This window comes from Berghia stephanieae, chromosome 1 (assembly GCF_034508935.2).
Source record: "Berghia stephanieae isolate SIO BIC M18660-M18661 chromosome 1, UCSD_Bste_1.3, whole genome shotgun sequence".
In the NCBI taxonomy this organism is placed as follows: domain Eukaryota; kingdom Metazoa; phylum Mollusca; class Gastropoda; order Nudibranchia; family Aeolidiidae; genus Berghia; species Berghia stephanieae.
Genome location: NC_088360.1, coordinates 115315412 through 115336724, shown reverse-complemented (window position 1 = coordinate 115336724; position 21313 = coordinate 115315412). Strand labels below are relative to the sequence as shown.

Below are 21313 nucleotides of genomic sequence, written 5' to 3'. Positions count from 1 at the left end.
AAGTCAACTCTCAGGATTTGCAAAGACCAAGTACATGTTACAACCATTATCACCATCACTGTCAGCATACTCCTCCTCCTCATCATCATCATCATCCTCATCCTCATCATCATCATAGGAGGTTCCTCCCAATGGCCTTGCTCTTTCCGAGCTCGCGCCAGATCGCTTCACACTCTCTCTCCCAGAATGCTGTCGACTATTGCGCATGCGTTTTGGAATCATTGCAAATGGCGGCACTTGTTATTGTTCCATGGCGTTTCTGATACATGGGATTTTATAATCAAATTTTGACACCTACATAGGTAGTGATGACTTATTACAGTTTTTTGATGATTATTTTGAGTCTAGTGTGTGTCAGGGAATATATGGCGTTAGTCATCTCACGCGATACACGGTTCAAAACTACCGTGTGATAAGGCCCTTTCCGGCCATTGCTGCTGCAAATTTGCCAGCAAGGCTTGGTTCATTTCCATCAAATCAACATACTTTGTTGAATTTCTTTCGGCTTAAAAAAATGCAGTATAAAATCGCTGTTAAAAGTTCTTCGCCAGTTTGGTTGGATTATTAAACAGTAATATAATTTTTATCTACGATTGACATAAGACGCAGAGAAAAGGAATTATTCTCTGTGACCCCATTGCCCACTTGGTTGTTTCCTCGGTCACAGTCACAGGGCCACAACCCAATCATTGAACAAAATAATAAGAATAAAAAAAGTTATTGCGTTTTCTAGCCAATTATGATTTTTAGAAAAAAAAACTGAGATATATTTCTTTTGATAGCCAGGTAAATCGGAATCACTTTGTGGTCAAAAATCGAATAGAAATGAAGCTTACTTACACTTCCATTATCCACCCAAAAAATAGCCTACACTTCTTCCTGAGCCTGTGGTCAGTGACCAGCGCCGTACTCATTTTTTTTTTTATATAACATCATAGCCTGGGTTCTTAAATTGAAAAAGTGAACACGCCTCTAGTAATGGCAAAGTTCTGTTATACACATAAGCATGTATCAACAATTCCCTCCGTTATTATTTTGACGGACCACACATTTTTAATTTTTATAATGGCTCCCTTTATAATAGTAATAGGCATGATGGTGGTGTTGTGTAAGTCTAACGACATTTCTACTTCTACTCTTCCAATTTTTAAACTTAATTACAGATAGAATCGGTATAAGCATTTAGTTTGTTAACAATATGTCTTACATGCAAATATGATTGTGACATCTAGTTTTTCTTCTTGAATTTACACTTCAGATCAAGTACGTATTAATCAAAGACACGCCTCAGCAATTTTTTTCAATTCTGAGTGGATTTGCTGAGGCTCTAAAATTAAAATTTTACTTTCAATTTCAAATCACACATTCTTGGTTGACAATGTTATATGTTAATATAACCGTTTGAATTTTATTTCGAAAAATCGGATTCAGAGATGAGCTGAGAAATTTTATAATGAAAGTACCATCATGTATGTATGTATGCAATGTGAAATAGTAATATGTTGATGAATAGTTGCAGTCCTTTCAAAGTAAGGTGAATTACTTGAGACCCCTTCCATAGAGTTGCAGCCCATGGTGCATGCATGCTGTTTGTTCTTTAATTACGCAGCCAATATTTTTATATGTTATCAGTAAAAAGATCAAAATCAAAGCTACTAGGCCGATATTTCAGATTCATCTTTGCACTAATCAAGCAGTTATATGAATCTAATATATTTATATACATAATGGTCCTATTTAATGTTTTAAGTTCTATTACAAAGGTTTCTGATCATTTACATGGAATTGGACAGGTTTTTAGGACAAGTTAGCCATCCTGCTCTTTTTAAATGATTTGACAAATTTATTAGGATGTCTTTTTATATAATTAGACTTTTTATTTTTTTTTTATTGACGATCATACATTTTATAAGATTAAAAGGTTAGAAAATACAGGTATTGTCAAGTGAATGAAATTTGGCTCAGACAGAAAAGAAAAAAAAGGGTTTATGGTTAGGGGAGTTTTAAAAAAAAATTGTGATAGCCCACTTGTCCTAAACATCCAGTTTGGAGGTAACTTATGTATCGGAACCAAAGACCAGCTGAGCTCTAGTCCCTCAGTCTTTTGCATGAAGTAAAAATTTGATGTTAAGCATTAGACTTAGACAATGTGCCACAAACGTGTATGGAAAAGAGATGTTTTGCGCACTGGATGGGATTCCTGACCTTCCATATTGGGCAAGGTGCTTGCTTACTTACTGTGTCTTCTATACCCCTATCTGTTTTCCAATTGCTTTTTGTCTTGGTTCTTGGAATGAGAATACTTGGTTTTGTCCTTTCCCTTGCTGTAGTCCTTGGCTGAGAGGGAAACGTATAGTGTTAGTTTTGGGATATTATATTTTTTGTCTTGTACATTATCTCTGTGTTATGCACTGTATTATTTTTTGTTATATATAATGATTTGTAAACATTTGAGAGTGTTCCTTTTTGTGAGGACTTGTGCTTGTGACCAAGTACACTGATAGGATGACAAACAACAAGCTTAAATTCAACGAGTAGAAAACTGAGCTGATTATATTAAAAATGACAGGAAAGGAATTACTCATAGACCAACTGAACTGGTGAATCAGTATAAAAAATTCCACTGTCGTTCGAAACCTTGGTTTCTATTTTGACACTCACCTAGACACACACAACAAAGTGCTGTCAGGCTGTAAAACACTTATCCATGCCCTTGTTGCCAGCCGCTTGGATTATTGTTACTCTTTTCTGTACGCCCTACCAAAAACATAGCTGAAGAGACTACAGTTGATGCAAAACAAAGCTGCTCGCAGAGTTACAAGGACAGAGCCTTTGGTTCCGTATAACACCAGTCCTTAAGTCATGACACTGGCTTCCAATAGACAAAAGAATATTATACTAGATCGCGTGTTTTGCTTACAATTGCCTTACCATCTATCACCTGAATACCTCAAATGCCTTGTGAGGGAATATAGACCAACTCGGTCTCTACGATCCGCCATCTCTTCACTAATGGAGAAAAACATCCCAAGAAAAAGTTTGCTGAGCGTGGGTTTTCATTTTTGGCTCCATCGTATGGAATTCTTTACCACCAAAAGCCAGACAATGTGAAAGTCTGCCAGTCTTCAAACGGCATCTAAAAACCAATCTTTTTCATTTTGCTTATTGTGATTCTATGTGAAGTTTGAACAAGATATGAGTGTGACTGTTGTGGTGATTCTGTAGTCAAATGAATGAACTTGTGTGATACCAAAACACCATTGTAAAGCGCCTTTGAGCACTATTTAAGGATAATAATAGTGGACTCTTGAAATCGGCATCTGTTCCCTATTTCAACCATTCTCCTTTTTCTTGTGTGCTTTTAATTGTAAATCTATAATTTTCTTGACTATCCCATTTTCTTCCTTTTTGCTGGTGCTGAAATGACCTAAATGTGTCATAAGCGCCTTAACTCTCTCCTTACCAGCCGTTTTCCAGGTTTTTATGAAACGCGAACCCAAACAAAATAAAAATGATAATAATAATAATAATAATGATAATAATAATAATAATAATAATAATAATAATAATATATACTTTATTCATCCAAAAAAATGGAAATTCGTTTACAGACGTGGCATGCATAAAAATGTATAAACACAAAGTTGAGAATCTATGGCGACAATGTATATATATATATATATATATATGCAAATGTACAAACATGTAAAAATATACAACCAAGAACCAATAGCAACACCTTATATATTAATTTAATAAATTGAGATAGGCCATACCTCTGGCCTTTAGTCCGAAGTTGTGAGTGTATATTTAAAAGATAGTATTTAATTTAAGTCACAGTTGGGCGTTAAAAATTTGAACACCATGTGGCAAAAATGAATTAAGGTGACGTGATTATTTGTGCTCTAAACTAAAAGGGAATACCAACATGCTATATACCATTTTGTTCAGAAAAACAAGCTCTATATAAAGTTCAAAGAGCTTTATCAAATATTTATAACAATTTCTTTTGATGAGCAATAAAATGGGAACAATTTTTTTGCAAGAATATTCATGAAATTGAAATACTCTAATAAGGATTTTTAAAATTCATGGTAATAAATGTACTGGGTGGCAGATATCACCATGACAACTTCATGTGGTACATAAGCATCTCTTACCATCACGATCATGGCATCACCACTTCTACAACCGCCATCACAGCAATGTTCTGCCACAACCACCACCACATCACTTCTACCACCACCGCCACCACAGCTTCATCATCATTATCACCACCACTAGAGCACCGCTACAACAGCCACCACTTCTTCTACTGACACTAACATCAATACTACCAACATGTTTGGGGTCTTTTCGTCGTTTCTTTGAGTGTTTCGAAAGCAATTTCCTTTGATATTGCAATTTCTGAGCCTTATACTAATTTAAAATGGTCATTAAGTTTTAGTTTCTCGATAATTTTGTAATCACGAGAGATTGCTTGAATGATGAAGATCAGAGTTTATTTTGATTTAGGTTCAGTGTTAGCTGTTATATAAATTTTTGTATAGTGTGCACTTTTTTCCTCATGTGGGGACAAAATATACTTTTTTTTCTAAAAAAATATACTTTTTAGGGTCATAGAATACACGTTTCAACCTGGGAAGGTTGGTAGGTCTGTTATATTTTTATTAAAAAAACAAAACAAATAATTGCTTCTAAAAAGACGCGATTTTTATCGTAACAAATGTGACGATTTCTCTATTGGTGGTAAGGAGAGCGTTAAAACCCTTTTAAAGAATTTTTTAAAATAAAAAAAATTGCTTTTCGCATGCATTATAACATAAAAGTCATATATATATACAATCAACTGAAAGTGCAAGTGCAAGTCGTGACTCCTATTTTCAGTCTACAAACCATATTGCATGTCATATCTCAGCTTCATCTGCAGAGAAATTATATTGAGTGTTAATTATAACTTTTAATAAGCCCAATATGTGCTGGGTGGGGGAAGATATCTTCAGGCCTTCTACTAGCATTTTGTGACCTTGGGTCAGATAGATCCCATTTTTTTTTTCTTCTGAAAATCATGATTTTCAAATCCCACCTGTGAGGATCCATGATCAAAATCATATGATTATTCTATAATTTTTCTTTTTATTGGTGCTGAAATACCTAATTGTGTCACAATGACAATGACCATTAAAAATCTAAAAAAAAAGTAATCATTGCTGCCACCACATCATCATCATTACCAGAACCACATCATCTTTACCACTACCATATATCATCATCATTCCACCACCACCACATGACCATCTTCAACATTAAGACTAAAGCTAAATATTTATTCCTTTACTTCTTATAAGGTGTGCGTCTGATGGATGGCGCGATGGGCAAGGAGGAGGAAGTGGTGGAAGCAGTTCTTACTTGTGAAGGGGACTTCCACGATCCTGAACTTTTGAACCATCTTGAAAAGTTCAGGCTAAAGCTCACAGTCCTATTATTGGCAGGTATGGTGTCTTCAATCTATGTTTTGTCTTACTGATTTAGTGCCTAATTATATAAAAGAATGCTATGATCTTCATCTAACTTCCAATTAAAAAATAAATGACATTATGCATTCTATTGTGGGGGGCCATTTTTTCATGCTTGGCTCTCATATATGAAATGATTTCCCCATGGATTTTCATTGGTCCTAGAGTGTAGATGCTTCTGAATCAAAAGTAAAACATTTGTTTTCATGGGAACATATTAGTTACTTAAGTGTTTTAAAAAGTAAAAGTAGTCCTTCAGACCCATCAAACCAATGGAGCAGGAGTTTATCCTGGTTACTTTTGCATGAAATGGACAATAGCAATCGTTTGCTACCCTTTGGATAGGACGCTAGTCTATCACAAAGTACTTTCCACAAGACACAGCTACCCAATCACTACTGGGTGGTCATGGGGGTCAGAAAAAAATCTCAACTTCACCCAGGTTCGAACTTGATCCCTTTGCGCGCAAAGCGAGTGCTCTATCAACTGAGCTCTCGGGGAACCCCTCCTAAGGTTATAGTATGTACTTATTTTTGAACTTTTATCATTCTTGTCACTGTCTATTGCAAAGGGCATGATTTAGTCATGGTTATGCAATAAAGAAATGCCATAAGTAATGATGATGACAATTGTCATAATAGTAATAATAATAATTATTATTTTTATTATTATTATTTAAATAAAGGTCACAGAGTTGAGCACTTTAGTTTTGAAAAACTGGAACTAAACTAGCGGGAATATTTTAAGATATTATACTAAGTTTTTTGTTGTTTTTTTTTCTTTCTTCCACAGATGAAGCTAGATTGAATTTAAAGAAAGTTGAACCCTGGAATAGTGTAAAAGTGACATTTACGATTCCAAGGGAAGCAGCTCTGAAGTTGAGGCAGCTAGCACAATCTGGAAATGAAGTACTTCGCCAGATGGGTGTGTTGTCAGTTCAGCTTCAGGGAGATTCTTCAATTTCCTTAAAAATTGTTGGACGTAACAATGAGCCAACTGAGTTAATGCTTCAAACCTCTGGGACAGCTTCTTCAGTAGCTTCAGAACGTGGTGTGACTGTAAATACAGCTAATGAAGTCTCATCACCAGGGCCGAGTAATGAGGAGGTTACCAGAAAAAATATAGTAGACTATTTGATACAAGGGCCCCCAAACTTGAGGCCAAATGCTATTTTCAATTCTATTCTTGGAGCAAATGCACCAACAGCAGCTCCTTTTCTTGGAGCTAACAGGGGAGTCCCTACAGCCCCTGATTCTTTTTCTGGAGTAGGAGGCAGCAGACCTATTTTACGACCAAATAGCATGGCTAATATAGGCCAGCTACCCAACTCAGCACTTCGAGGATCTCACCCGAACAATTTTCCTTTTGCAAAGACAAGTGGAGCTTTCCATATCCCCATACCCCATCAGTCCTCTGTTGGTCAAAGTTCCAGTGATTTTCAAAATTTTCATTCAAATTCTTTACCTATTAATACTACTGGACTTGTTAATTCCTCAGGATTTCAACATTCTGGTTCACAACAGAAAAATAACTCAGGAACCTCAAATATGTTTGGACCTATTGGAGCTAAATTGCCCGGTTCATCAACTGTCAGCAACACCCTTCCACCATCATCCTCTCCTGGGTTTATGATAGATCTGCCTCCCCCACCCCCATACCCACATAGTTCTAACAGCTTGAGCAAACCCGGAAAACAAGTCTCAGCAACCAGCCCTCTCCTTGTAAATCTTCTTCAGACTGATCCCATAACTGTAGCTGCAGGAATGGCAAGTACTAATACTAGTAAAACTGTCACTGTTGGCAACACATCTCCTGCTCCACCTCCAAAGAAAAAGAAGCGTTCTAAGAAAGCGAAGGAGGCAGTGTCCAATTCATTTTCCAATATGGAGGATATTCTAAATAAGGATGTTTTAGGCAATAATCCCATGTTTAACCCATCTTTTAGTTCTGAACCTGCCAGAATACCCGACCCTTCTGTATCATTTTCATCAAAAATGCAGAAAGAATATTTTCCTGGAAGCGCCCAGATTGTTCATTCTTTCTCCAACAGACCAGAAATTGATTCAAAGGCAGTTTCTGATAAATCTTTCAAACCTCTCATTACTTCAGACCGTCCATTTGGTGAGAATTCCTCGAATAGTTCAACATTTTCTTTGTCAAAATTTAATTCAACTGTGAGTAGTGCAATAGTTACTGATCATGTGAGATCAGGTGAAACAAATGGACCAAGGGAGTTGTCTCAAGAGCTTATTGATTCTTTCTCAAAGGAAATAGCGGCTGGAAAAATTATAAATCCTTACACGGGACAATTAGAAGCCAGGGAGAATTTACCTGAGATCAATAGTGGAAAGTTTAAAGAAGATTTGATTTCTTCTCGTGTTTTTGCTAATAAAGCGAGAGAAGTTGGAAATTCTAATTATAACGATGTGCCTGTTTCTGTTTCTCGGATGATGGATATAAACGTTTTGAGAAGTTTGTCTTCAGTTTCTAGTTCAACTGCTGCATTATTTCACTCAGGTTCAACCTTACATTTAAATAGTGAAAAGCATCCATCCCAATTTCCTTCCCACGTAAGAAATTTCAGTGATGATAGTGTTAGCACAAATAAAAATGTCTATGCAGCAAAGCTTAATTCAAAATTAGACAATGAAAGTTTGATTACCTCCATATCATCGACCTTTACACAATCAACCTTTAATCCACATCAAGTCTCCCCTAGCCCTATTCAGAATCAGGTGAAAAATTCTAATCAAACCCAAGTTACAGGTCCTAGTGGTTCTTTAACAAAAGTACAAGGAAGACCTGTTTTAAATCAGCATGTTCAAAGTGTTACACCAACTCATACTGTCCCATCATCTTTACTCTCTTCTGGAGTGTCAGAATCTGTGATCAATTCAAAATCGGGGTCCTCGTGCTTATCAACAACTTTTCCTGTTACCCATAAAGATAGTTTTGTGAAACATTTAGAGCACAACCCTTCTTTATTCCAGCTAACCTCATGTGCCAATTCAAACACTCAAAGCTCTTCTGTCCCCCATCACTCCCAATCATCTAAAATGTTTTCATCATGTTCTCAAAATGTTCAAACTCGACCAGTTCTCTCTCAAGCTCAGTCTTCACTTCAAACATCAGGACGGTTGGTTTCCTCTGATGTGTCAAAATCTATTCCCAGTCAGCATGTGCAGGCAGCAAGTTCTGATCCAATCAGTAGTGTTACGAAAACAAACTTTCCTCATTTGCTCAACGCCCTTCCAGAGAAATCACTTGATCAACAAGGTATTATCCAGAGTCCTTTGGAAAAGATTTCGCTAGAAGGGGATGATAATTCCAATCATAGTGGCTTAGTGTCAGAGAACATACCAGAAAATTCAGGAACTTCAGTTTTGTTGGAACACACAGGTGTTAAGGCAGAAAATCATGACTCTGGTGTTGGAAGTTCATCTGAACGATCTGATGACACTCCATCAGAACCTGGTGATGGGGAATTTAGAGCAAATAACAGCTCTGAATCGGAAGAAATGCACAAATCTAACAAAAGGTTGGTCGGTTATAAAGCAGATGTGGGAAATGATGTGACAACAAATACAATCACTGTTGGGTATATGATGAGTTCTATAGATAATTCTTCTAATTTGAAATCTTCATTGACGAGGGATAATCACGAAGACATCAAAACCACAACAGTGTCCCTCACTACCAATTCTAAACTTGACAGCTCTTTTGAAACTCAAGTCAACTCTTTGCATCCACAAACTGATTTACAATCATCAACAGAGTGGACTGGGAAAGGTATTCAAACGCAATCATCTACTTACTCTGATAAAAAGGGGTTGAATGGACCATTAATTGCTGAAAATGAGGATGGATTAAAATCAGCAAAAAAGGTAAGCATTGCAATGCTAGACTCAATTGTCACTAAATCAGTTCTTTCATCACCACCCTCTGAAATATTAATGATTATGATCACCACACCCCTTCACATACTATCAATAAGCACGAAAAATCTGATGAAAATCATCAGATTACCATTACCACTTGTCACTGGTCATTCCATTTTGGGACTTAAAGCACATCTAATACCATTATCTTCCATACCATCACCGACGTACACAATTTCTCTTACTATGATGATAACCATTTCTGTATTCCTCAGTCATTAATCTATCTGAGCAGTGTTCTATCCAGCCCCGACTTTTTGTTGGTCTGTTTTTCCTCTTATTTTACTTCACCATCAGTTAATAAGAAATAAAAATATATTATATAAATATATATTATAAACATTTTTTTTTTTTTTAAAAAATTGGTTTCATCGCTCATCACTGCTCTACATTATTACTTTTCTTATAGCTTATTTTTCATCTGAATGTCCACATTTCAATTGATTCCATTCTTTTTGTGTTAACGATTTAGACTTACTTTAAGAATGTCCAGGTTTCACATATTTAGAAATATAGATCGGATACGGGCAAGTCCATTGTCATTGACGTGGCATTCAGAGACATTAAAAGGACCGTAAATTTACATTGTAGGAAACGATAAAGAAAATAATGATGGTCTGCAAGGACACTCCACACTAATAACATGTTCCCCTGGAAAAAAATTTGCTTTTACTCAGTAACAAAAAAAACGCTGGAGAAAAATCACTCCACTGATGTGGCAATTTTTGTATGCCATCCTTTGGACCACTTGCTTCTCTTGTAAAGTTCTCTGTTTTATATAAAGCTAGGAGCTTGGATTTAAAACTGAGCAAATTAAATCATACTTATTGAGTTGGTAATAACAAAGGAATGATATTAACTTCAATTTAGAAGTTTAGTCTTGCTTTATTCTGTCGCTGACGTGGCAAAATAATTGTCACTCTCGTGGCAAAAATGAAAATGCAATTTTTAACACATTTCTTTTGAAATATTAACATAATTTTCTGTTTCACAATTGAATAAAGCAATACCAACAGTTTATTGCACCATCTGGTTCCATTTCAGGAACAAAAATTGTAATTTTTAACAAAAAGGATTTTAAATTACAAACATTTTGCAATAAATCTGTACATAGCATAATAGATTTGTACTCTGTCCAAAACAAATGGCAAAAATCATCAAATTAACCTTGATTAATTCCCAAAACCTATTATGAAATTAAAACATATTCTCTTCCCTGTAAGCACTAATACTAATATCGACGAGCTTTTAGAAATAAAAGCAATTTGTTTTGGACAGAGATCTTTGTCAATGACATGGCACAATTAATTGTTCCTCTTCCTCCTCCACCTATCAGCAACTAGTATGTTTTCATTAAAGATTTCCTGCATTGCCAATGGAGATAGTAAAATTGTTCTTGAACTGGTTTTCTGCTACATCAGAATAGAAATACACATCTTAAATGTAATTTGCATAACCTTTCACCACATAAGTCCTTAAGAATCAATTGGTTCTCGCAAACTACAGCTCCATTATCGTGTGTACTACATCATCAGACATAGGAAGTTGACTGTTGCTCTTGTTATCAAAGCTGTTAAGACCGTTATGCCTGCCTGCTCCTAATGGTCGGTCATAATTTCATTTTAGTATTTCACTGCATAATTCTCTGAAAAACCTTCATGAAGAATGATTTATCCAGAGCTCAAATTTGCCTGAAGTTGTTTTTTCTGTTGTGAATGTTGTGTGATTGAAATGAATTCTTGTTTTCTTGTTAAGAGAAGTAGTGTTTTGCGTTGCAAATTCTTTTTAAGCAGTAGCCAGATCATCCTCTCTTTCTTACCTCTTGGCTTTATTTCCCCATTGAAAGAAATTGACAGAAACATTATAGTTATAATCTTCAGGAATCAGTGCATCAACAACCAGAGACGATCATTTTTCTAAGCAAGCACTTAAACTGTCCAAAGAACAGGACGATGAATTTGGTTTGCAGACAGAGTCACACAACAATTGTTTCCTGTTGATGTTCCTTGAACGACTTTTCTTGATTCCAACAATTATCAATACATTTCAAAATGTCGATGACTTTCATATATTTTTGTTAATATCTTATGTATGGGACAATTACATGTTAACAAACCAGATGTTTCGTTATACAGTGCCATGTCAGTGACAAAAAATGTGCCACGTCAGTGACAGTCACATTTATTTTTCTGATCACTTTCATCTTACCATTTACTGGTAATCAAATGGTAAGATCAATAATTAAGTGTACATAAAAAGATAAATGGATAAAACCATGTGCATCATTATGAAAACTTATGCTTGATTGGTTTAGGTCATATTTGTTTAATCGTAAACAGATTATTACGGTGGATGAATATAGATCTGAGGAAATCTTTCTTGATTGTGGGGTTCCCCAGGGTTCAGTACTTGGACCCGTTCTTTTTGTTCTGTACATTGGCCCTCTGTCTAAAATCATCAGAAGTTTTGGTCTGTCTTACCATCAATGCACTGATGATACGCAATTGTACTGCGTGTCCAATACGAGAAATTTACAAGAAGTATCAGCCAATAGTAAAAATTGTATCCAAAGTGTTAAGAAATGGATGAATGAGAACAGACTGAAACTGAATGATGATAAGACAGAGGTGCTGTATGTGGGGAACAGGAAAGGAAGTGGAAAAGTGAAACATATTTGAAGTTGGGGGATGCCTCTATTCAAATTGTTGACAAAGTGAAAACCTTGGCACATTCTTAGACTCTGGACTGTCGATGGAGCATCAGGTTAATAATTTGGTTAGGTCTCTTTTTTTCCAACTAAAAAAGATTGCTTCCATTAGACGGTTCATATCTGAGGATGTGACCAAGCACCTGGTTGTGTCCCTCGTACTATCGAAATTGGATTATTGTAATGCTCTGTTGTTTGGCGTTTCGCAATACAATCTGAGACGTCTTCAGATTGTCCAAAACAGCGCTGCCAGATGAAGCGGAGGTGCGACTCTGCCAGACCTCTACTTCATGACCTGCATTGGCTGTCTGTTGAGAAACGGATTAAATTCATAGCTTGTGTTTTAGTGTATCGTTGTCTTGAAGGTACTGCCCCTTCCTACCTTTCGGAACTAATTGAAAGATATTCAAAACCCCGCCCCTTATGTTCGGCCAGAGATTCCACAAAACTAGTTGTCCCTCGAATTCGGAAAAATGCTGGAATGAGATCCTTTTCTCATTTCGGACCCTCTATTTGGAATGCCTTACCGCAGAGCATTCGTGAAAAAGAATCTTTTCTATTTTTAAACGTTCGCTTAAAACATATCTGTTTCGATTTTAGTAGATGGTATGAGAAACAAGATATGTTTGGTTTGTGTTGTGTGTGTGTGTGTGTGTGTGTGTGCTTGTGTGTGTAAATGATTATGTTTCAGCCAAAGTAATTTGTAATTTAAGCGCTTAGAGTCTGGTGTCTCTGAGTTATAGCGCTATATAAGTTTTCAGCATTATTATTATTATTTAAAACAAAATTGTACTTTTTTGTCGCTGACGTGGCATTCATATCTTGGGTATGTTGTCAAGACTGATAAACCAGGAACATGTCATCTCAATCGTTTGTAAAATTGTAACCAAACCAATTACAAAACAAATCATACAGGTATCATCATTTATTAACCTAATCTAAATTACACAGCAATAAGAAAACAAAATCTATAAAAATTCACTTACTTTAATGTCTGCCACATGTGCCACATTCATTGAGTTTTGGACATGAAAACAGTAGGATTGCTCCGTAGTTTTTTTTTAGAAAATTAAATATTCAGCTATCCCGGATTGTAAAAAGTACAATTAAGATCACCAGTTAACAGATTGATTTTTTGACCTCGGCGATGATTTTTTATGGACTTGCCCATATAGCAGTTGATGAGAGTCAGCTTTGTACTAATTGATTGTTGTTGGGAAGAATGGTTCTTAAGTTTAATACAGTCTTTTTTTGGCATTACCATTTGTGATTCACCTTGTCAATTGGGTATTATGTTGGAATGAGCTGGATTAAGAAAATTTAGCCTTTTAAAGTCAAAATATGATTAAAAATATTAAAAACTTTGATAATAAAGTTTTTTTGAAGTTTGAGAAACAAAACTGACTCTCTTCAATAAAGGTATTTATTTTGACTCAAAATTTATAAGCTAAACTTAAAATTTAATTATAAGTTCCGGGCCCACCAGGACACAGAACCGTTTTGAGATAATGTGTCATATTTGTCTTTTTATGACATTGTCGAGTGCAGGTATTGAATTAAAACTGTTCCATTTGAAGACCTTCCAAAGATTGGTTTGAGCTGTGTTTTTTTCCAACTCGAAATTTTAATTTTCATATCCTATTTTCAGAATCCTTGTGCATAGCGGCCAACTGTCCTGATAAAATCAGGACTGTCCTGATATGACTATCTGGGAAAAATGTAAAGAAGAAATATTGGACTGTTTGGAATAACCCTTGCATTCCCCAGGATTATGATTTTTTAACTAAAAAGCTCTAAAACTTGATTATATAAGACAAGTGTCCATACTGCTGTTTTAGGGTCATGATGGTAGTGTCTGATAGTGTTAGGGTGTCCCATTTTAGCCCTTTCAAAAAGTTGGCCGCTATGCTTGTGTATTAAGAATCATGTGTTTATGATGATGTTTTATTGGCATTGCTACTTTAGACTACTATCTACACTGCAGTCTGCTTAAGATAAATTCCCGGGGACCAGAAAAAAGATTATCTTTTCAGTCCAAAACTCAAGAGGAACAACCCGTCAGCGACACAAACATTTGCTTAATCTATTTGTTATCCCCCATTAATATACATCCCCAAAAAGACAGCCCAGCTTCCTGTTAACTCACTCAATCCTAGAGATTTTTGCTACTTTTCAAAATTGGAAAAAAATGTATTAAAAATGAGCATGAGCATAGATAGTTTTATTCTACTACCATTAACATGCAAAAACTAAAAAAACATTAGCTTTGATACAACGCCTATAATTTATCTCAGAATAATGTAATAAATAGGCTTGGTAAACTACGGAGATAGTCGGTGTTAGGGTTGAGCAAGTTAAGTTTGGCTAAACTATGAGTGACTTTTTTTTTTGGACTATTATTTGTTGTTAGTCATCTTTCACAATGCAACAAGCGATCTAAACGCTTGGAAAGGCAGGGTGAGAATGAAATTTGGGGAGAGTTGAGACACTATCACTGTCACCAATCATCCCCTAGTCTATGCTAATTACACATTGAGTGCAGGTCTTTTTCTGATTACCGATTGGCAAGACCTTTAAATTAGCAGTCTAGAAGGTTAAGTGTGTGTGTGTTGGGGCGGGGGTAGGTAGGCAACTTAACTATAAGATGCCCACTTTGAGGTGAGGATGGCGTGATGAGATAATTGAGAGGGAAGGGCAGGGATGATAGACAAAGGCCTTGGCCTCCACATCCATGGTCTCTAGTGTGCTATGGCAAAGGCACAAACCCACATGTTTGCATGTGTATGTGCCTCATGTAGCGACATGCTTGTGTATTTCAGTGATTCTTTGCACTCACTCCACACTTGAATAATGTTGTAGTCAGTGTTGTGAACGAGGAGAATAAAAGGTGGGAGGTTGGGGTTGGGGGAAGGAGGATGTGTCTGATTATGTATTGAGTAATGCACTGAGCTCAGAGATGGATTGTAAACATAATTCTACACCTGATCCTATTTGTTCCCAGTTGCCCTTTGTCTTACTTTCTCTTGGGTGCTTAAATTGTAATTCTAGAACTTTTTACTATCCCACTTTCTTCCTTTTTACTGGCACTGATATAACCTACATGTGTTGAAAAAGGTTATTAAACCCTTAGAAAACAAACAAGCAAACAAGATTATAGACGGTTGTGAAACATAGAGCTGCCATATGCCAAATTTTTCCCAAGGGTTTTCTTTTCTTTTTTAGGGTCATTAAAAAATCCTGGCATAATCATCAAAATTTCATTTATTTTTTTCCCCCATTGTTGATTACTCTAGATGCAGCATGCCGTCTCACCCCACAGGACAATTCTAACAAAAAAACAAAGTTGTATGAAAATACTCCTTATATTCTCTTCCGGGGCTGTTAATTCTTATGTTTCATTAAAATTGAACATCGATAGGACGGCATAGAAGATGGTGTGCCTAGCCATCAGAAAAGACAATCCATGAATTTAAAAAATATACTGGCAATGGAATTGTTTGGAGGAACAGATCCCACAAGAAGAGAATATTTGTGACTTAGTATTTTCATCAGTAACAGTGGTGAGAAAATTAGATGCCTGGCTTTTGATTTTTTTTTTTTCTTGGTTGCTTTAACTGAATTTTTCTTTGAAAAATTATCTATATTTGTTTTCATTTCAATAGAAGCGTGATGAGGAGGACAGCCCTTACATTTCGTTTTATGATGATAGCTCTATTTAGCATTTTATTTGGTTACTCATGTGATACTTATGACTTTAAAACTTATTTCCCAGGAATTTCAGCATGATTCAAAACTGAATGGTCCCAGTTCGAAAGAGATGGATGAGATGCTTTTAACTATTGCTGGCTTGCAAGATAAAAATGAACAAATCTCATCAAAGAGAAGTCCAGTTTTTAAACGTAAGTGTTTCTCTTGATATAATCAGAAATACTGATATTTTTATACAAATTTAAGTGTTTAGTTATTTTGATACATTTAAAGAGCAAATATATTGTTTCATAAGACTAAAAATATTTAAACTGTGCGTTGAAAAGTTCTTGAAGCAATCGTTATGTGGAGGGCTTGTGTTTAGTCCTATTTGCTATTTATGACATATTTGATTCTCATAATGAAAATAATTCTGGTACCATTGTTTTTCTTTCCATTGTAATTGTAAGCATATGAATATAAGAATAGAAGAATTATGCAGAGAGCTTTATTTTAGTTTTGAAAATATCTGTCAGAGTACCAAATTCATGTTTTCCCATCTTCTTACTGATTATGCAGATTCAAATATCATGTCATAGTGTATGATTATTATGCAAATTCAAATATCATGTCATATTGGATGATTATCATGCAAATTCAAATATCATGTCATAGTGTATGATTATTATGCAAATTCAAATATCATGTCATAGTGTATGATTTTCTCTTTTCTGTTTTAATGTTTATAGTGATAATCTTATCAAGCTACATTCATACCCCAAGTAATGTAAATTAAACTGCTCTGCCGGAAAATAATTTTTTTTTTCTCCCATTTTCTGAATTATCTCTAACGTAAAATAGAGACTCTGGATTTAGCAAGAGCATTTGATTCAATTTATTATTTTCCTCACAGTATCAGAATTACTGTACTGTAGACATTGCTTTTCACATGAATTATGCACAAAATACCTTGAACAGTGTTATTGTGGTGTAAATGAAGATGTGCTTTGCAAAGTTTTTACTGAAGTCATTCATGATTTTGATATTATTCGTTTTAATGTTACACAACTCAGAAATAAATCAAAGGGAGATAATTTTAAGGGAAGTGAGTTTTAAAAAACAATAGAATTAGACTGTCAAAATTTTCAAATTCTGCATTTTTAGTAATTTTGAATCGCTCATGTTTGTTATGTGTGAAATAAAAACATAACTGAGCAAAATAAAAAGCATGTCATGTATATTATATCATTCCAGAATTTTTGGCACACATTGGGTCTTTATATCAATTTGAGGTGTAGATCAAATAATATGTCCAAGTCTGTGTGGAATGACTTACTAGCATGACATTCAATGGTCAGAGGGATGCCTAAAATAAAACATTGATTTAAAGTGTTGTGACCTTTGCTTCAAGGGGGAAAAAATTGATGAGTCTTTGTCTTTCATAACACCATAAATTTAGCTGATGTGAACACGAGTAAATGAATATTTCTAATTACTAAGGTTAGGGAAGCAATTTGCACATTTCTTTCTATTTTTGTGTGTGTGGTCAGTATTCAGGTTTAACTATTAATGCTTTTGCTGGGAAAAAAATATGAAAGCATGGTAGTTATTATGGATTTTACCCACTTGATATTGATTTTAAACTTTTTAATAGGCATGTTTCATTATCATTTGTATCATAAATAGCAATTTTAGTTTCATTTAATGAAGTTCATGATTACAACACTAAACAAGACTATTAAATATCTTTCAGGACATGGTGTGCATCTTCAGCAAGAAGTACTAGAAGAAATGGTTAAATTACAACATTTAGCAGCTTCAAAAGATTTAATACATTCTCAAGGAAAGCTTGACAAGGAAGATTCATCAGAGTCATTGCATAGAGGTATGGGCAGCAATGAGGATAGGCACGACCAATTGCCATATTTTGATATGGAAGAGCTTGTCAATGGAAAGTTATTTGGGAATGGAACTTCTAATGTGGATAATAAAACTGGCAGTAATATAACATCTATCTACTCCAAGCGGTCATCTCCTGTGAATGTCAACATGTTAAACCACATATATGCACCTGGTTTACCTCTACCACGTCGCTTAACAGAATCAGTGCAGAGGCTGGTTAAACCCTTGCCTGCCTCAGAGTCCTCTATGCCTCAAAAGCGATTGTGCAAATCTCCTGGAGTTGGATCACCCCGAGCTGGAAGCAATCTAAATGGTCCCAGTCCATCCCGTATGGCACTAATCAGTGGCACTCGTTCACCTGGCTCCAGCATCCCCAAGCTTATTCCCAATGACAAACATTCTTTACTTTCTGGTGGTTTGGATTTGGCTGGATTGTCATCCAAATTTCCACCAAATTCAGTTCCATTATCCGAATTAGCTTCAGAGAACACATCAAGTGATGCATCCTCTCAAATGCTTGGTCTTGCTACAGATTTTCTTTCCAGAGATGGGCAAAGTCATGGATTTTTATCATCTTGTCATGTTTCTCCACCACTCTTGACAGATTCCTTGGCTCATACACAAAAAATGCTCTCTCAAAGTTATCCACCTCACAAATCAAGGGACCTATCAAACAGTGTCTCAATTCATGATCTTTTTTCTCGTATTCAGCAGCCTCATCAATCTTTGGCTGAATCTTTGCAGGAATCAAGCACCCTTCCTTTAAAATCTTCTGAGGCTACCAATTTATCTCACAATTCACACACTGTTCAAAGAAGTCATCACAATATGCTCAACTCTGTTCCACAGTCAGATTCGTTTTCTCTGCCAAGTCATTCTTCACACACTCGGGTTACACCTACAGAAACAAGTGCAGAGTCAGCTCATCCTAAAAACTCCAAAACAACACACTCTTCTTTATCTAGTCCTAACCATTCCAGATCAGCTTCCCCAACAACACTGTCAATTTCAAACAGGTTAGAATCTTCTCTATCAAAGACTAGTTCATTAGCATTCAAAACAGCATCAGATACAAGTGGTGTATCATCCCACTGGGCTAAGATCTCATTGAATAATGGCAGCAAGAATTCATCAAACCAAAAGATATCAGTTTCCTCACAGAAAAATGTGCCTTACGTAACTTTGAGCTCAAATTCTGTTGCTAGTTCTGCTGTACATTCAGTGTCCTCTGTTTCACCCAGAATCACACCAGCTGTTTGTAGTGCGCTTTTATCGGGATCAGTTATCGGAAACCCATCAAGTACATCAAAAGACCACCAGTCAGTCTTAAAATCTACCAAACCTGACCCCTGTTCATCACCAAGAGCTATTAGTAAATCAGATTTTACCTTGGCGAGGTCCACTCCAATCACCTCTGCAATAAGTCGCAATTTATTCGAAAGTGTTTCATGTGATTTAGCTACCATACCAAATAGTGTAGTGCAAACTTCAAGGAACAAAACTTTAGATAATCTGGTATCTCATTCATCATCAAAATCAGTATTGGACTTGAATCATGCCCAAGATTTAAACATTCAAAGTTCTAAAGTACAAAGGAAAAAGTCAGACAGCTCACAGGGCCATATCTCACCACAACTAAATTTTCACTCTGACATTAATTCTTTGCAGTCCATTCGTACAAATGAAACTCCATCAACATCTCTTCCAGCACAAGTAGTTCATTTAGATTTCCCTCATCTCCCTCCTACAGTTTCAGAAACTGCTGTCAACAAGTCTGTAGCTGATCACATGCTACCAGTTTCTCAAAATTTAGTTAAATCTCCTGTATCATCGTCAAAGACCATAAACCATAATTGGAACTCACATTTGCCCAATCCTACGTCTGTCGCATCATTCCCTGTTAGTCCTGTGTCAAAAATTACTTCTCCCCTCACTACTGTGGCATTAGATAGAAAAGACAAAGTAACAAATATACAAAGTACTCCTTCTCCACCATTAAAAGAACCCATCCTTGAAACTTTAGCTTCTGCTCTTGGATCTTTAAAAAAGATAAATGAAAATCAGAGTCTTGAAGTTGAGTCTGCAAGTTTAACATCTAGTTCTGCAGTGGAAGCTATTTTAAAAAGTGATGTAAATGATTTGGTGAATGAAATAATGCCAGATGATTCAAACCAAGTTAAAAAAGACAATAACATGCCATCCTCCTTCAGTGACCAAAGTAGCAGTAGTAATTCTGGTTGCACACCAAAAAGAATGTTGAAAAGAAGTGTTCATTTGATGGAAGGAGGGCAAAAAGACGATATTGGTGATGGTTGTAGTGGTGTGAAATGTTTTGTTATGGAATCTGCCAATAAAGTTGAGTCTGATTTACTTACACATACTAAGAGTAATAAGGTTGATGGTTCAGAGACAGAAAGTGGAAGTAATAAGACTGAAGTGTCATCATCTTCAGTTCCGGTGGAAACAGTTGAGCAAAAAATGGAAGTTCAATTATCATTGTCAGTTTCAAGGTCCCCAATTGAAGACCATAGTGAAAGTGTGAAAGAACCATACACTTCATCGTCTATTCAAGGTATACAGTCAGAGTTGGAAACAAGTATTAATGTTCCTGATTGTAACATGACAATGTCAGAAAGAGATAACAATTCAAAAGACATAAGCATTCCAATTTCATTGAATTCTGTCTCTTTAGATAATATTAAGAACAATTGCCAAACTGATACAGAGCAAGAAACAACACTTCCTACAGAATCACATTCTGAACATAAATCCAGTTTGGAGTCAGATATCATAGAGATGGAGAACTCTAATGCTCATGTTTCAACTCTTAATAAACAAATTTCATTTCAAGAAGTTTCAAGCAACGAGAAAGACACTGCTTCTACGGAAAAAGACCAATTGGTGACACATGAGAAATTAGATAGTGCTAAAAACATTATTGAAATGAAAACAAATCGGTTAATTGAAGATACTCATGGACACCATAAGGCAAAGAAAGATGATAGTATACAAAATGCAGATTCCACTGTGTGTACATCAAATGCTGAGCCTAAACTCGATGATGGAAATAGAAAAGGACACCGCATTAAACGTCAGTTTTATGCTTATGTTCCAGAGAAGTCTATTGATCAAAGTAAGTAACATTTTTATTTATAGTAATTCGCCTTCAGAAAATTGTTTTTTAATGTCTTAATAATTGAAACTACCCAATAATTTGTATGTCAGGGGTTGAATTGGATAAACATACCTACCAAGTACCCGGATAAAATAGGATTTACCTCGATTTTTTCTTGATTTTACCTCACCCCGCCGGATTTTGGGAAACTACGATTTCTTAATTAATATTTTTTTTTTTTGTTTTTTTTTTTTTTTTTTTTTTTTTTTTTTTTTACATTTTCTTTTAATATCAGTGGAAGCCACCTGCTTGCCTGTATTATTTTATGATTTATAGAATCAGTTTTGCTTTCTCCCTGACTGAAGGAAAGGATTGTCATTTACAATTACACATAATTATTCAGACCTCACCTTGGCACATTCATACCTAATACCATTCGTCAGCCAGT

The 21313-nt window shown here is 35.6% G+C and overlaps 1 protein-coding gene across 1 annotated transcript in view; it reads left to right on the top strand.

The window, feature by feature from the left end:
• Positions 1–198: 198 nt before the first annotated feature.
• The window catches only part of LOC144962819 (uncharacterized), a 36492-nt gene continuing 15377 nt past the window's right edge, over positions 199–21313 (top strand). Inside the window, exons 1-5 of the mRNA XM_078896096.1 lie at positions 199–302; positions 5349–5492; positions 6309–9400; positions 15934–16060; positions 17602–20883. Of these exons, the coding sequence (XP_078752222.1) occupies positions 5360–5492; positions 6309–9400; positions 15934–16060; positions 17602–20883 (6634 nt within the window). The 5' untranslated portion in view covers positions 199–302; positions 5349–5359. The remainder of the gene's footprint in view (positions 303–5348; positions 5493–6308; positions 9401–15933; positions 16061–17601; positions 20884–21313) is intronic.